Source organism: Anser brachyrhynchus, assembly GCF_964034855.1.
Source record: "Anser brachyrhynchus genome assembly, chromosome: Z".
In the NCBI taxonomy this organism is placed as follows: Eukaryota; Metazoa; Chordata; class Aves; order Anseriformes; family Anatidae; genus Anser; species Anser brachyrhynchus.
The window spans coordinates 76291891-76310009 of NC_137697.1; the positions used below are offsets into that span (position 1 = coordinate 76291891).

At 38.6% G+C, this 18119-nt stretch overlaps 1 protein-coding gene across 10 annotated transcripts in view; it reads left to right on the forward strand.

The window, feature by feature from the left end:
- ADGRV1 (adhesion G protein-coupled receptor V1) overlaps nt 1-18119 on the forward strand; it is a 289971-nt gene that overhangs the window by 210088 nt on the left and 61764 nt on the right. For all 10 annotated transcript variants that reach the window (XM_080573059.1, XM_080573054.1, XM_080573063.1 and 7 more), the window contains one exon: nt 1047-1225. In XM_080573059.1, the coding sequence (XP_080429185.1) occupies nt 1047-1225 (179 nt within the window). The remainder of the gene's footprint in view (nt 1-1046; nt 1226-18119) is intronic.

An 18119-nucleotide genomic window follows, 5' to 3' on the forward strand; every position in this document is an offset into this window, starting at 1 on the left:
TAGGAGAGGTGCTTCTTTCCAGTTCTTTGATCATTGTGGTTGGACTCTCTCCAGTACTTCCAGGTCTATCTAGTACTGGGAACGCAGATCTGGACCCAGCACTCCAGATGTGGCCTGTTTTCATTATTCTCCCCTTCCTATTCATTTACACTACCAGTCTATCCAACCTCCAAATCTGTATATATGATTACTTGAGAAACTCTGTCTTCCTCAGTCCAATCCTCTGTACAGACTAGTCGAGTATTTCATGTTTAGAGCAGCAAGAAAGGCAAGTAGGCTGTCAGGCTGTCTCTTCCATCTCGGGTAGAGAAGAACAGAAACAGTGATCAAAGGAGACAAAAACCTGTGAGTTTCTTCTAATGAAACTGCTATCATTTTCTTTCCGAAAAGTAGAATGGAACAAAGTCAGCATATCACGTGGGCAGAAATAAACTTTATTAGCTATCAGATCAACTATTTTTGGTCTCAGCATAATCGCATGCACAAAGACTTTGTGTCTTTCTCCTGGCTAATAATTCTCTTTCTGTTGTCTGATCAGGGCCTGTGATGTGAATGCCTCCACTGCTGTGCCTGTTACATTAAAATTTTGGTTGCAATGGTATTCCTACATTCATACCACATGTTGAAACGTTGAAGGAGGATAGTGCTTTTCCTACAAAAAGTCATATACAACTGAAAAATAGCATAAAAAACTTTTAATACAGATCAGATTTAGCAATATTATAACACATTGTGGAAATCCAAGAAGAAAGCTAATGTTTGCACAGTGAAAATAGTGTTTTCTTCTAGAGCGTCCCTTCCTCTCTAATAGTCTAATTGCAAGTCTAACAATTACATAATTAAGTGTAGTTTTTTATAATTGGTCTCTTTTGGTTACTTAAGAGAAGAAAATGAAAGTGAAATATGTTGAAAAATGTTTATGTTGGGACATATATTGGACATATGCTGGGACAGAAGTACACTGTATGACATTCAGAGTGATTTAGTCTTTGGGATAGCTAATCATCTACTAAGGCTACTGATTAATATTCTGCATTATTTTTCAGGCTGTTAATTTCTGGTACGTCCTGGTGATGAACGATGAACACACAGAGAGGCGCTATCTGCTTTACTTCCTTTTGAGCTGGGGGCTTCCAGCTTTTATTGTGATCCTGCTTTTGATTATTCTGAGAGGAATCTATCATCACAGCACAGCCCAGATTTATGGCCTGGTCTACAGTGATCTGTAAGTTTCCCTTCAAATATCCATGAGTTACCTATTGAACTTTTATGGTTATTTTTAATTTGCTTGCATGTAGACATGTCACCCGTATACAGTGCTGCACCTTCCATACAATTCCAGTTTCTCCACAGTTTCATCCTGAGCATTGGTGGAGCCAGCTTGGGCTCATCTGCCTTGTGGGTAAATTATTTATTATTTTCTGAGGTGATGCAGTTCCAGGGTGAAGGATAGAAATAGCCACTGCTGTAGAAGTGAGCAGAAGAGTGTGTTTTTCTTCCATTTCATTTCCGTGATTTAAAAAGCAAAAACAAACCCAAAGAAACCTTCAACCCTCTTGACTTAGATTATTAAAAATATTCTCTGCTAAGCAATGTTACTATATTAACATGTCAGATATATTTCCTGAAGTGTTTCTTTTGGAATATTGAACATGTTCTATTCCAAACTGTTCTCAACCTAAACATTGCTGTAATGCCAATAATTAACACAGCCCTTTCAAAGCTATATATAACCACAGAAAACTGTGCTAATTAACAAAATACATCTTCATAGAACTTGAGACATTTAAGTGGAAAGATACATAGATAAACATCTGTGTTATTTTTTTATCCTCTCTACCTCTTTTACCGTGGTGCCTTTTCTGGCAAAGTTAATCAATGATAATAGCTATTCTAGGATATGAGGCTATTATGCTTGCTTACTTTGTGCCTTAATTACATGCTTCTTGCACAGCAGAAAAGTAAACACACAGCTTCTATTTAAATTAATATAAGAACATACAAGTTCTTTTTATGAAAACTTCTTATGGGGGTGCTTGCAGAACAGGCCCAAAACAGGAGAACATCCATCTGTCTTCCATAAAGGAGTAGGATACCACGTGCATCATTCCATTACAACCCAGAAAAATTCAGTGCACTTTTTTCCCCCCCCCTTTTTTTTTTTTTTTCCTGGAGAAAGGGAATTACTGTGTTTACTGTGAGTAGATATTGGAATTCAGTATATTTGTATTTGTATATGCATTTATAAATACTACTTGCATGAACGTATATATTATTTGTACAAGTGCTTATCCCTGCAAGATATCCCTGATTTATATCATTTATATCATTTTATATAAATGAGCTATACTAGTAATGGAAGCTGTCTAGCCAGGCTAGCCAAGGTTTGCTGCCACATTAAGAGACACCAGCTCTCGACCTGGGAGAGTATCCAAGGTCCACAATAGCACACCATTTCTAATGTTCATGCTACATGAGCGAGTGCTGCATCAACTATGTACCATGCAATACGTGCAGATGTGTCTCCACAGAACATGGTGAACAATATAGTATTATACATTTCTCCATGGTAAAATGCTTCTCTGTGCGTAGTAGACACAAGAAATGTGTTTAATCAAGTCTTCTGATTGCAATCAGACAGTGGGCTAATGGTATCATTATGCAATGAAACACAGTTTTACAGGGTTTTTTTTTTGTTTGTTTTTTTGTCTCATTTTTTCAAAAACATGGAAAAATCCCTAGTTGTGATAAAAATATTAACTAGTGGAAAATTACTAATTCCAACTCACACTCCCAAATTAAATATAAAACTTTTCCTGCATCTTATTAAAGTGGGCAAATGCCAGAAATCATGCTAAGCTAAGTGAGTGTGCAGTTCATTCCAGCTCAGTCATTATGAACACTGTAAGGAGATAACTGCAAGGATTTTCATAAATAGCATCAGTGTTAAATCCTAACTTGAAGAGCACTTGAAAAGTTTCTCATAATTATACAGAGAGGACTTTCAAAGCCAGAATATAGGAAAGAGGATTGAACCACACCACTTAGTTTGTTTTCTCTGAACCAGGATGTAGTAGTCTGGAAAAAGTAACAAAGAGATTTCCAAAGTCAAGGTCATTGCAAAATAACTTCAGAATCAGCCTGAGAAATAGTTTGAGAATAATGGTTTGTTACTAAGAATCTCATTTCACATAAGAGTTGGAAGACAGGTTAAAGTAATAAAAGTGCTGAAGCCTGTTTTCATAGCTCTCCCTAAGTGATCGCTCCTTCAGGAAACTCATTTTTGCATTACAGTGGCGTCTAACTGACTGTTTTGTTCCTAACCAGAATGCCATGGGCACAATTAATAGCTGAAATTAAAAGCTGAAACTTATGCTGAAAGAACGTCTTTATATGCTTGCACTGAATAAAAAGATGATTTGAGCTGTTAGATTTTTTACTTCAAAAGAAGTGTTACCCTTTAGATATGACAAATTTTACACAAAATATATATTTTGTACAATATGTTGTAACACCCATAACATGTTACTGTGTAAAACCAACAGACTGTCATCATGATAACAGTAGCATAGAGACGGTGATTATCTTCATAATTGCCTGATTTTATATGTGGTATGAACACTGCAGTCTTTGGCATTACGAGAAATGTTATGGTACTGGTAAATTTTTCCATATCATGATGCACCAAGTAGCATGATATTTTTGGACAGTAGTTCAGTGATGCATGAAGAAAGGGCTCTTGTATTCCTCCCTTTGCTAATTACCCTGTTGCTCAGCTGTTACCATCTCATTGCCATTTTGCAAGGGTTTACCTAGAGCAGAGTCTGCAGTGCAGACCAGTATTGTGGACACCGAGATCTTCTCTGCCCTGCTTCTGGTACCTGGAGCCCATGCTTTTGCCCCAACTCTTCCTTGTCCCACTCCAAAGGTGCTGGCAGTCGAAGATCTCTGTCCAGCAGTGCTCTGCCCCAATGCACTGGAAGGAGGTTTGTGCTCTGGGACCTACTGGAGCTGAGCAGTGCCAGGTCACAGGCTGCTTCTGTGCGGTATAAGTGAACTCAATACATTTTGTATTTGTACGTGGGATTGAAGAATTAAAGCAAAATTACTCAGGAAATAGTTGGCAAAAATTAAGAATTGGTTATGAAATTGTGGAGAGGTGAAAGGCAGTTTGAATAGGACTGAAGAGGTTGCTGATGAGAGGGATATTGACATAAGTCAAATGAAATGAAATGGCTCTGGACTGAGATGGCTGCTTGCCTCTGGTGGGTTTGAATGGTGGGAAAGCAGTCTATCTGCATATCTGTAATGAAAAATGCGGAGGTTCTAGGAATTTTTGATGCAATACGTTTACTAGAAAGTAATAAGATTTGATCCCTTCAAAAAAATATGCATTGGTTCTCATGTCTTCTTTTAGAAAGAATAATAAGTTATTTCACATCAGGGTGTCTATAACTGCCCCTCTGCATAACTTCTTTGTGTAATAACCATTTGCTCAATCACATCATTGCACTTCAAATTCTCTGTGGGCAGTTGACTTGTCTTTGAACACAAGAGAAATGTGGGAGAAGGGGTCTACATATGCATTTACCATCTATCCTGTTTTTTACTTTTTAAGTTCTCGTTGAAGGCTTGCATCATGGTTTCTCAATGTTTGGAAATGAAATCTCTAATGTAAAATTTCAAGTATATTGTCTACTTTGGTCTCTAGTAACTGTATTCTAAGAATATATCAATGCTTAGGAATTGCTTTGATGGCTGAGACATTAATGTTTTTTAGTGATAAGAGGAAGACTATTGAGAAAGATGTCAGATCATTTTGGCTGGCTAGTAACTGAAATTGGAATTAAGCTCTGAACTAGGTGGTTTAATATCTCTCTATAAAAAGTACATCATCCTTCTATATCTTTGAGTCTTCATGTTGTACATGTAATTTTTCAATCCCTGCTTGAATTTTCTGCAATCTCTGTCTAAAATATTTTCCAATGACATAAATTACCACTCAAGTACACGCTGTTCTAAAAAGTATTTCCTTTTGCCATTTCTTATTACATTGGAGTTCACTGTGACTTTGTGTTATGACACAAGGACAGAACTCAAATAACCTTTTCTATTCCATTAAAAAAAATATTTTACTCATTTGCTACTTGATTTTAAAGGTTATAAACCAAAACCAAAATCTGTTTCTGCACTGGGATTTTTAATGCCCTTACACCTTCATCACCCTTCTTCTTCTTTCAAATATATTTTTTTTCTTATGGAATAAGAAAAACTCAAACCAGTAAAAATGTGTCATTCCCTGTTAAGTAAGGAATTAGGAGCAGATGAAATAATAAAACATTTTGTCACTTTATACCATCGTCCTGTCAGACAGCTATCTTCTCTGAAGTGTATGCACACAGATGTTACACTTGGGCTGCCAAAGTGTGTGTAAATTCCTCCTCTGTCTATAGTTTGGCTTTATAAATTAAAAAAAAAATGAATAAATTCAAAGCAAAACTGAAGTCAGTATGTTCCTCTCATGTCTATTTTCCCCTGGGAATCTGTACCTAGGTGTGTGCTAGATCCACACCTATGCCCGTGACGAGCGAGTTCCCTCCTCTCCACATGCAGATGAGTTCACAAAAAGTCAAAAGTTCAGCTTTAAGTCAAATTCCAAAGCTCAGTGTGAAACGTCAGAAAGCTCAAAATTTGCTGTTGTCCTGGTACATGCTGCTAGCCCGTCATGGCCTTACTTCTAGAACAGCTGTTAGCTAAGGTTCTCAATGTGGGCTTAATTTTAACAACATGTTTAATCTGAGTAGTTTATTTCTGATAGCCCTCATAAAGTACAAAGACACAGTTCACCTGGTATGGTGGGAAACATATGGAAGCAAACTGAAATTATAGACATAGGCAAAGAGAGGCAGAACATGCAATGGAGAGGTAGAGAAAGAAATCTGAAGAATTACATAAAATCTAGCTTCCAATTTCATCCCAGTCTCACTGGTGGTTACTCTGAAGAAAAATGTCAGTTGTATTTGCTTTGTATGTGTCTTTGATTGCTTCACGGGGGATTTACCAGCTGTAGACAGTTCTAGAAACAATGCAGGTACAGTTATAAAACCTCAAACTGACAAATGACTTGAGGCTAGCAACAACTCGGTCATCTTTTACGTAAGAAGCTGGGTTTGGGTTCATGACACCTTATAACTCTGTTACACTTAAAAAAACAAAGAAACAAGAAAAGGACTTCTGATAGGGGCATACTACCAATAGGTGGCTTTCTGTTCTCTCATATGACCCTGAAACTTAATTGTCTACACTGCAGAGACATACAAATTTCAAACCCCTTTGAAGTCAGTGGAACCTCACACGTTTACAGGGCTCTGCCTTTACTCAACAGTTTTTTGAGAACAGAGGCCAGAATTACTTAATTATCTGTATCAGTTTTTGTTCACAGATCAGTGTAAATGTTAATTATGTCACATTCATTGGACTTGTTCCCAAGAAATCTTCCAGAGGTATAACATGCTAGAAAAATATGCACCACTTTTAAATTGGCAAGAATCACACATTAGTGGAGTTCGAACTTTTGATGCACTTGGGTGGTTAGAGGTCTTACCTACAATAACATTAAAGTACATTTTCATAAATGTAAGAAGTACTCTTGTGCATAACTGTGTTGCAGCCTTAAGGTTTGAATCTGACTAAACCTTCTGCTTAAAACTCCCCAAAGGCCTGTTTTTATTACAGTATAAACTAAAACAAGTAGCACTTGAAATGGAGAAAACTGGAAGTAATTAGACATGATAGAATAGAAATTTAAAATATTGTAAACAAATATCTCCCTGCCCATGTCCTTGTGAAACTGGTTGAGCTGCTTTCCGAGCACACTTTTAGTCAAGCTTTAGTCTATTTTTTTGACTTGAACCAAACTGTATAGTTTCCTTTGGTTCCCAAGATGTGTTTTTTTTCATTCATTTCTGACATTTGGGTGCCTGTTCCTTGCACTCTTATGAGCTCTTTTCCCTCTGCCAATCCCTTCAGTTTCTGGAGTTGTCTCTTTTTTTTTTTTTTTTAGCAAGATCTATATTCTCAAGGCAAGAATGATCGCCCCTTTACATCAGGAGGTTCCACCTAATTCATTCATTTTCCTCTTTAAAACCTTTAAAATTATAGAAGCAACTTGTATTTGGTTTCAGTGATAGCGATGATAGCACCTAGCCGCAGAAAAAGGCTAAGCTAAATGTTCTCACAAATGTATCTTCTCTGTATTGTATAATCTGCCATGATATCTATGAGAAATAATGGGAAAAGATTGTCTAGCAAAATTCCTTTTTAGAAAAAAAACAAACTCTACTATCTTCTGTGCAGAATAGACTAGGCAGAATTTTTTCCAGCTAAGTCACTGAATCTGTGTCTGCAGCCACATACAGGGACGGGGGAACACAAGACTACAGAGAACTGGAAATTATGAACTTTTTTCTGTGACTAAGAGAGTAACTCTTCCTGTTACTCACACTGCTGTTTCTCTGAATCAAGATCTTGACTGAGGCACAGGGTACATACTAATGTCTAGGAGCCACAGCCAACATTGTTTGGAAAAGATACTTCACTAAAAATGAGCTCCAGTACCGGGCGTATGTGTCCTCCTGCAGGAATGGGTCAAGGGCACTTTCTTATCTTCAGAAAAGGGAGTCAAACCTGAACTTCAAACAAAACGAGTGGCACAGATGCTTTCTGCATGCTCAGTTCTTTGGGTGAGTCATGCACTGTTGGGTTGTAGCCCAAATTAGTGATAAAACAGACGCCTGAAGACAACTAATGTTCTGAGATATTGTCTTAATTATTGGTTTGTTTAACATCAGTATGTGAAGCACTGGGCAGTGCACAAAAACACTGTACATTTATTTCCGGAGACACTCTCCTGTGGTAAAGCACTTCGTTAGGGAGCATAGTGAAGGCTTGAAAAAAGCACAAAGCTGTGAATGATTATGCCCTGTTTGTAGATGTGGTGTTATGCAAAGTGCATAAAAGTTGCAAGTGGTGAGAAATATTTACTTAAAAGTATTACCAAGGCTGGAAGCTTGAGTGGCAAGGCCCATCAAAGATGTATTTAGTTTTAACTCATAGGGACAGGTGGAGGAGTGAGGGGCAGCCTAGGCTCAGGCCTCAACTTGAACAAAAAAGTAAGATTTAATAGCTCATAATGCCTCCTGGTAGTACCTACCCATTGAGGTTCACTTGTTTTGATGCTGTTTTAAGGATAAAATCTTCCTGAAGCATCTTTCCAAACGCTACTCTTCATGGAGTTTTCTCCCAAAGGCTGCAGCCCCCAGAACTGCCTGCACTTACAAGGAGGACCCTGTAAACATCAATTATTTGTTACGGCTGAAGTCGTACCTTCTCTTTGACCTAATGCATGCCAGGCTGGTGCACCGATGTTTAACCCAGGCAGCCAAAGAGCTGGAAGCCTTGCTGAGCCTCACCAAGGTGCATTGACCTTGCATTGCTGGCACATGGCCTGGGCACAGGTCCCTGGCTTACCAGCTGTTCCCTGAAACGGAGCTCTGCTTTCTTAATCCCAGGCACTAGTGCCACTCCCAGTAAAAGGAATTTGTTAGCTCGAGTGAGTTAATTTCTGGCCAAGTATTTGGATGAAGCCTCTTATTATTGCTTCAAAAGTGCTGAATGCAGTCCTAATTCTTAAGAACAAAATATTTGAAACACAAGACTTTTACACGCAGGAATAAGCCAACAGCTAGGAAAAGAATTCAGTGTTTTCAGCTGAACTGTCAGAAGTGCTAAAAGAGGTTTGTATGATGAATGGATGTGTAATTCCCAACCCCTAGTGCCTGTTCCTTGTTTTATATTCCATACGGACTTGGAAGTGTCTCCCTGCGTGGTCCTCTCCCTGCAGGTTGTGCGTCCTGCTGTCCCAGCTACTTCTATTTCCCCTTCCTTTCTGCCCAGTTCACTGGCAAATTATCCAGGATCTTTTACAGACCTCTGCTGCTAGAGCTCAGTGCAGAATGGTGCGTTGGCATCCAGATGCGAAGCCAAATGCTGCAGGAGCTACTCAGCTGAAGCAGTGGGGCAAAAAAACATGTATTTTTCACGGGCTGAGATCTCACCATTCACTGTTTGCCCTTCTTGGCAGGGTAAATTAGACCATGCTGAGCTGTGTGCTACTGTATGAGAAATATGAGAAATATTTCTAATGAACCAGAGCTGCTGGGTTTGTGTCTTCATTGCACCACAACAGAGACATTCCCATATATATATATGGGATATATGTGTATGATATATGTGTGATATATGTGTATGGGATATATGAGTATGTGTGTGTATATATATATGTATATATATGTACAGTATATATGTATATATGTATATATATGCACACATACTGGGTAAACTACCTTACTTGCCTGACCTATAGGAACAGTTAAAAAAAGCACAAAATCTATCCTTTTTGTGCACTTCTGTTTTCTTTTATTAACCCTCACCCTCCATTATTTCCAATGAAGCTGCCTAGGGTGCTGCCAACTGCTATGGATTATCTAAAAATAATTCATAAATGAGCTGTCTTTAATTACCTTTTTATTTATCTCTCATTACAAGCATATGTTTTCAGTGGAGGAAGATAGTTTGGGGGGAGGGGGAGTGCAAGGGGCTGAGTGCTTTTTATATCTTGGCAAATATTTACTGTTAATGTTAAGCAAATGTTAGCACGTCAAAAAGAAGGGTAATTGCAGTGTTGTGCTTTTAAAGCCCTACAATACAGGAGAAATTGCAGCTGATTTTAGCAATGGAATTTTGAAAAAAGAGTAGAAATAAATATTTGTTATTTCTTGGTGGCAAAATTCTCAACCACTGTTAAGAGTCTGACAAATCAACATCATTTTAGAGGATTGTGAGGACAGGTTGATGTAGGTGAAAGCTGCATCCAGAGGTGGCCGTGGGGCCTGATCCTTCACACAGCACTTTTGTACCTGAGCAAAACTCCAGAGACTTCTCTGAAGCCTGCGTCCACTATGACGAAGGTAACACAGAGTGGTCACAGGATGAAGACTTGTATCCCTGCTGCTGATGACAGCCTTTAAAAGCTTGATCTTTCCTTTCAGGTTGTGTGAGAAATTAACAATATAGTCCCTCCTACTTTATGGTCTTTATTTAGCAGGATACCGCCTACTGCTACTAAAAAAGCTTGTTCTTGGTTTATCTGTTTTCCAACAGTTTAGAAAACCCTTCATCTGATAGGCTAGAATACAACAGGAAATGCTAAGAAAAGCAATTCTGAGATCAATACCAGCATCTGGCTGGGACTACTTCGTTGACACTGACATGTTTTTTATAATAAGTAAATACATCTAGCCTCTTCTGTTTGATCTTCCTGAAAGCAGTAGAGAAAATTAGTATTTTTCTTGAACTTTACCACAGCACCATTCTGCAGCAGCAGGCCAATTTTTTGCTCACATTTTAGTTGCTCGAAGTGCGTGGACATGAACTGTACTTGGTGCAGTGAGCTGTAATTTGGGAATGCAAACTCTTGCTTGTGCTAGGCAGCAGCACCAGTAAATGTAAGTGTATCTCACCAGACTGTGCTCAGGAATATCTGAGAAAAAGGAAAACAGTGATAGGAGATTGACTTGCATTAACAGTATTAAATTTAATTGCCAGTATGGCTTAGACAGGGTCAGTATCTAACAAGGAGTCTTCAAAAGGAATGGTTGTAATACTTGCTTATCCTGGGCATTTGTTATGTTACAGCCCACAAAGAGCTTTGCGTGGGGTGGTGGTGGTGGAACAAAACATGCAGATATATATATATATAAACAAAAAGTACATACTAAGTAGTGTTGTGAAGAGGAAGAAAAGCACAATGGAATATTTTCTTTTCTTTTTTTTTTTTTTTTTTTTCTTATGCTTCCTGCCAAGGGGCAGTGCTGTGAGCACAAGCCTCACGTATGTTTGGCAGTTTGCATATGCTAACATCTCCTTTTTCAGGGAGACTTACATGAAAAGGCTTGCTTTAAAGAATGGACAGAAAAAAGAATTAGGAATGTCTGCCCTAAAAGCTAGTACCAGGAAAACACTTTCTTGATTGTGAGAAACTGTAAAAAATAGTAAATAGTAAAAGAAAATAGAAAAATAACCTTATTTGTAGTTTATTATGTTAAAGGCATTGATAATGAGTGATACAAATGGCAAACAAGATTTAGATATAAACAGGAGCAAGACAGCAAAATCAGTCATGTAAATCCTTATATAATTTTAAAATGGCAGAGTTAATAAAAACGATACTCTAAAAAAAAATCAAGCAGGTTTCTACCAGTTTATTTTCCTGGCCAAGTTCTGAGGGCTACAAGACTTACGGGACTTCTGGGAAAACCTGCTGGGACACTCCAGAGCTTCCAGTGCTGTGGAAGTCTTGATTGTATTAACTCAGTGCTTGTGCCAGATCCCTGCTGCTGCTGCTTCTTTGGTAATTGGTGCTTCCTGAGGATTTACTTCCAAAGGAAAAATAAAAAAAAATAAAGAAAGAAAACACCTAGGTATAAAGTTGTTCAGAAACATTACTCTAGAAAGTGGTATAATGAGATGGCTGAAACACAGTGGGCCACGTTCTAAAGCAGCAGTGGCTTACATTTTGGGTTCTCATTGTAGAAAAACATTTCTCAGGCACTTTGTTTTTTCCCCCTTTCCCAGCTGTTTAGCTCTACAGTAATAGCAACAGCAGAGAAAAACAAGAAAGTGTTTTTTGCTTTATTATGCAATAGGTCTGGTTTATTGACAAGGCTGTTGCACACACTGACTCAAGCTGAGTCTTCTGAAAGTCCTCTTCTTGCTATTTCAAAACAGCATCTTGGCACTTCTTCATTCTTTGTTCATGGTGGAGTGAATTTTCCCCACTGTTTCCAATGGTTCATAGTACATAGTGGCTCTGTACCTCCATTAATGAATATGGTACTACTTATGAAATAATGAATTTTTATGTCTGAGTAAAGGTGATAGGCATACCACTGTTTAGTTTCTAGCAGCAATTCTCACTGATGTAGAATTGTCTTTTAAAAAGTTGTTGGGATAGCCTGTCCAAGTGTAAACATCAAAGAGCAAGCGTTGGCTTAATTTCTAGGCAGTGTAAGATCCTCTTCTTTCTGAGTTTATGTTTCTTAACTGAACTGATCTGATTTTTCATATCCTTTTTTTCCTCCTAGTTCTCCTATTCCTCTCACTCTCCTCTTCCTTTTCTGTACAGAGAAAAAAAAATAAAAAAATAAAACTAAGCAATGCTGAAAGTTTGACTGCCACATTATCATTCTATAAAAACTGGAAAAACTGTTATTAAATGTTTTGCACTTTCCTTGAAACTTAAATTCAGTAAAAGAATTAGTTTTACCTATGCTGAATTATCTGTGACACAAAATGGCATGGGCCTGCCTCTGAACTAATCCGCATGAGATATAAACTGGTCTAAATCCATCAAACACAAATGCAACATTCATTGGAGTTCACACCAAACAATATCCACAGCGGTATGGGCAGTAAGAGATCCCTGAGGTCCATTTCCCCATCACTCTGATTAGGTGATGATACCAAATGCAGTGCTCAAAGGAGGTAAGTCTAGCTGTGCTGTGCTTTGGGCAGTAGTATTTGGTTACAGAAGTCTCAAAATATAGTTGTGCATGTAGGTCACATTTTACAGCTGTGCTGGATGCTTTGGGGCAGCTTTTATGGTTCATCTGGGATTTGCTTGCCTTGACCCATAAGCAGATGGCATTTGGGAGAACTGTGTGTCCCAGAAAAAAATTTCCTTTTGAGGAAGAATGATTAAACAAAAGCAAAAGTAAAATCCTGCTGTGATCTTCAAGCTGCAGCTACAGTGAAAGCACACACCTCTTTTATTATTTCCAGCAATAATTCCATAGGTCTGTGCAACCTTTCTCAGTCAACGGCTTTCCTGAAATTAATAGTGTTCGTCCCCTGACTTCAGTTCTTGCTACCCGTTCCTAAGGTAGCTAGGGAGATTGAGCCAGGAATCTGTCATTTTGACATCAAGATGTGTGCAGTTGTCACCTTTTGCTTTACGGATCGAGACCACATCTCAGCGTGGGATATGAAGCAGCTTGTGGAGCAGCTCTGTCTGTCTTTGCAAGACATCCCGTTCGTGAGCACCTCGCAAAGCCACAGCCGTGATGCTGCACCAGGCTGTTCTGCCCTGCAGTGCTGCTCCCGGTTCAGCCCCTATCTGCCGCTCCCGCCGGGCAGAGGCAGGTGCAGGGCCACGATAAAGGGCACTGACTCGCCGCTCTGCAGGCTCACAAATTTATGTTTTCAGACTATTTGTGAGGAAACCAACTGGTACTTCCTCCCCAGCAGCAATGTTGCGAGTTTCCGTTCCGCTCCGTGTCCTGCACATGCTGTACTGAGAGCTGCGTGTCTATTTACAAAGCAGGAAAGAGAAAACCTCCCTGAAAACCCTAAACAAACAGTACCCTACATAGTGCACAAACGCCTATTAATAACAGAGCAAACTGATCCAAAACTTCAGGGCTGGAGTTTCTCTGCCTGCATGATTTGTAGGTCAGAACTGACAATTCGTTTATTTTTTAAAAATCACTAGTATCAGGAAAAGCTCGTGGTTCGCTTATCAGGAAGAACATATATTTATATAAGTGCTTAGCAGTAACAGTACTGACATGGGCTTATAGTACAAGCTCAACAAAAACTGTATTGTTTAAGTGAAAATGAGAGACGGCACTTTGTAACTGCTGGTGAGTTTTGTTAAGTTTCTAAGTTGTTTTACCTTGCTTTTTTTTTAGCTTTCCTAAACAGCTTGCATCAATGTTAAAAAACCTACTTGCTTTTAGCAAATTTACTTTTTAAACTACAGAAAGGTCTTTTTTTTTTTTTTTTTTTTTTTTTTGCCACAGCTAGAAGCAACAGGAACTGACATTTAAATAGCTTCAGATACATATCATGCAGAGAGAAGTGTAATATTTACAATTGTTATGTCTGTCATCTGAAACTTCACACATCCTTTGTGTGAAGATTATTCTCTGAGGCTCGAATCTACTAATAATAGAGAACATCTTGCTTTGTAAAATGGAACTCCAGCAGAGCGCTGGTTTTTTAAAAACTTCTGATCACTTCATCAGGAACACTCTGATTTCTGATATCTGATATCTGAGACAGGATATAATGCTTGGGGTTGGGGCCCAAATCTCCCAGCTGGCTGCATTGTTTTATGGAAAGAAATAGGCAAAACAGTTCTAGGGAGAGGTTACAGACATTTAAATATCACTTAAAAATCTTAAGCTGCCTAGTTATAAATAGGCTAATAAATATATAATCTAATATATTCTAGTCTAATAAATAAATATCCAAGATTTTTTTCCAATATAACCAGAATTAAAGCTATTTTATAACACTGCACTGCAACTCCGTGTACGAAAACTGGAGTTTAAAACTTGTTACAGCCCATGTGATTTGTCCAACATGGGTTAATCACACAGTGTGTTTGCAGGTCACTCAAAGAAGGCAGCAGGGATTTTCCAAAGAACAGAGGAGGGCTGGTCAACCACAACCTGTAAAGTCAGTGTCAGCAGGATGTGGGCTCTGTCCGGCCTCTTGGAAAGCTCCAGCCGACACCCTTTGACTCAGTTACAACGCAGCCCTACTTTCACCTTAGCATAAGGCCATTTATTAGAGTTACCTTGCGCAAATACCATCAGATGGCTCTCTCCTGGTTATTTTGAGCTACTCTCTTGCTTCAGAGCCCAAAAAAAAAAAAAAACTCTATTTCCTGAGAGAAACCTCGTGTTAAAAGAAACCCATGCTTATTGGAGAGTCATCAAAATATGAAAGCCATGCTGCTTTGCAATTGGCCTCCACAGCTTGAACAACCTCTCTGGGACGCCAGCTGTAACTTAGAATACCCCGAGGCTGCCGTAGTTTATGCTGACCAATGTGAAATTGCTCTTTCCTGCTCAGTCCTGTAGAAAAATCAGCCTACTTGGAGGGAATGTCCTTGCTCAGTACGTCCCTGTGAAGATTCCCAAAGCAATGAATCATGAAAAGGGACAGAGTCTGTCTTCCTGAGTCATGATACCGCTCTGTTTTTGTTCCCGTGTTTGATTTACCCAAACCATGTGATTCCTTCTTTTAAAACTTGTTGTGGGGCCAAGGTTTTTATGAATAACGAGCTGCTTGAAATGCAGAGTGCATCTGACCATTAATGCTCGACTTCAGTACAGCTGCCACAGCCTTTTGAATCGTTATTTTTTACAAGGCATCCATAGTCATGTGTAGCAACATGAGAAGACAGATGTTTGTTTTTAATCAAATCATGTTTTTACACTTTTTGGTGGGGGGTGTATAGCATGTAGCAAAACAATGTAATTATCATCATCATCATCATCATTATCATCATCATCATTATATACTTTTTAAAGAATGGAAAATGTTGCTTCCTTTTAATGCAGGTCATTATGCAGCTGCAGTACATTATTTTATTATGATTTTTTTTTTTCTCTTTATAGTGGCTGGAGTTTTCTGTTTCATACAGAGATGCTCAGACACTACTCTCAGTTTCTGAATTAGTAGAAATGTAAGGATTTGCTTTGGCTTGTTTGGAAATTATGACATCCATAATTGCAAAAAGTCTAGTTTATTTTTAGACCTTGATTTATATGTGCTCTTATTTGAATTACTTAAATATGACGATCAGTGTATGAGTGCAGTGTAACAAAACAGTATTACAGTATACTTTATTAGCTGGTTTTAATTTGCTATATTGTTTAATGAAAGCTGTAATAAAACTGTAAGCAGATGTATTCTTCTAATTGTCATTGCATGTCCTCTAGAAGTTTATCTTTTCACTAGAAGCCAAGACAAAGAAAAAATAAAAATACTGGTTTATCGTTTTTTAAATCAACTTGATATATTCTAAAGGAACATGATTCTCTCCAGCTTTTACTTCCTACCATTGCCTAAAATTAGCGATTATGCTAGGCTACCTAGAGTTGGGTCTCCTGCTTGTCACTTTTGAAAATGTTTTAAATTATAAAGAAGCACCTAAAAATCGAAATACTCAGGCTAAATAAAAGAGGTGCAACCTAGTTCAAAGGTTGAATGACGCAGACGGGTTCTTATGTACAGCTGTTAGGAAGCTCTTCCCCAGACAAAACTACACACCATTCGTTCCTCTATCTGCTCTGGTCTCTGCAAAGAATCTTTGTGGCATTAAAATGGATTGCTCTGTGTGGTGGTATTTTTTTTTTTTTTTTCCAATTCAAAGGATCCAAAATAACCAGAGCTGCATTGACAGCAACCAGAGGGGTGTTCTTGTAACACCGTGTGGGCAGTGGGTCCTCACAGGTGGTGTTTGGGCATTGTCTGAGAGCACCAAGGCCTGGAGTAGAGTTAAATTATTGATACACTGTAGAGCACGGAGGGAGCCAAGCCCACTGTAGTGTCATCACTAATGACTTTTGGGACTTGGGGACTCAGTCTGCCTCTGCCTGGACATTGCCTGGAAAACGTCTTGGAGTGGTGCAAAGCAGAGATGGGCGTTTGGGACAGTCAGAGGCTCCATGACAGAGCAGCCATCCCGAGATCTTCATTTGCCAGCCTCATGTCCTCCCCTCAGGCAGTACTGAATGAGGATGGGAATTCTTCCTAGATTGTTGTTTTCTTTTTTCAGTTACCCAAACATACCGTGCTCTGACCAATATTGGAATATTTTGGTTGGAAAATGCCATTTCAAGCTGTACTTGAATTTAAGTGCATCCACAGAGATTAAGAGGCCTGATTATCTATGCTCTCTTCTGACAGCTTAACTTTTATATTGTGCTTCTTGACCTGGCACTGACATCTTCAGAAGTCTTGTAAAAATTATTTTTCTTCACTAAGTTTTCTTCCTACTCTGCAAATTGGAAGTTGTAATCTTTATAGCCCATGCTTAATACATAATAAGTTTAGGTAATAGAAGCATTACATAAAGCTATTGTTTGGATGTGGTTTTATTACTCAGATCACACCTGAAATTTATGGTCGCTTTCTGAAGGCTTAGGAAAAAATTGTAATGCTTGGGATGGTTCCACGCCTATTGTATTGTGATGCACGTTGCCCTTTGCAAAAGAAAAAAAATATATAAAATCTATGCTGATGGGTTGTTTTAAAATTCTCATTTTTGTGTGTGTGTGTGTGTGTTATGCATATCTTTTGAGAGACATTGTCTAACAAGTAGAAGGATGCAAGTCATAACAGCAATAAAACTACAGTTGTTGGTAGGCATTAGTTTGGGTTCTGCATAGTAGAGTAAGCACTGGCTTATTAGGCTGCAGCTGTATGGGCTCACCTTGGGCATCTGAAGGATTACTTTTCCAAGAACTTTTATTATTCAGTTTGAATTGTGTGATATTTTAGCAGATTATGGGTAGAAATAAGTTTGCTAATGATCAGAGGCACTGATTGGCAAGTACCCAGGAAATACTACATAGGATGCTAAATACCAGATCAGATGGGCTTGACTCTGTGGATTGATTATGAAATGTTTAGCAAGTGTTCACTGGAACAGAAAACCTTATCTACATTGGAACTGAACCTCAGGGGCTTTCTTGGGAAAGAACACATCATGCACAGAAATAAGAGCTGCCCAACATCTTTCATTGAAACACATTTGTTTTTTGTGTGTGTTCTTTCCAAACATTAATTTCTGGGAATGAAAGTACCTTGCTAATTTGTGTCTGGATCCTCTGTTAAGATCAGAAAATGAGAACCTAGCCATGATCCTTCTGTAATACCCCTAAAAATAGCTAGTCCTTTCTCCTGTTACTACTACTTCAGCCACTTCTTTCTTTGCATTAAGTGTCTATTATGATTAGTTTTGCATTTTTTAAACGAGAACATGAACCACAGAACCATACAAAAGAGTTGTTGGAGGGCTCTGGAGGTGTTTATCCCCCCTGCTCTGAGTGGTGATGTTCCTAACAGATGTTTGTCCAGTCTCTTTTAGACAGCCTCCAGAGAGAAACAATGTACTGTATTCACTCCTTCACAGTTCTTGCCTTAGGAAGCTTTTTTTCTCACATCTATATCTGAGCAGTTTAAGTCCCTCAGTTTGGCTTTTG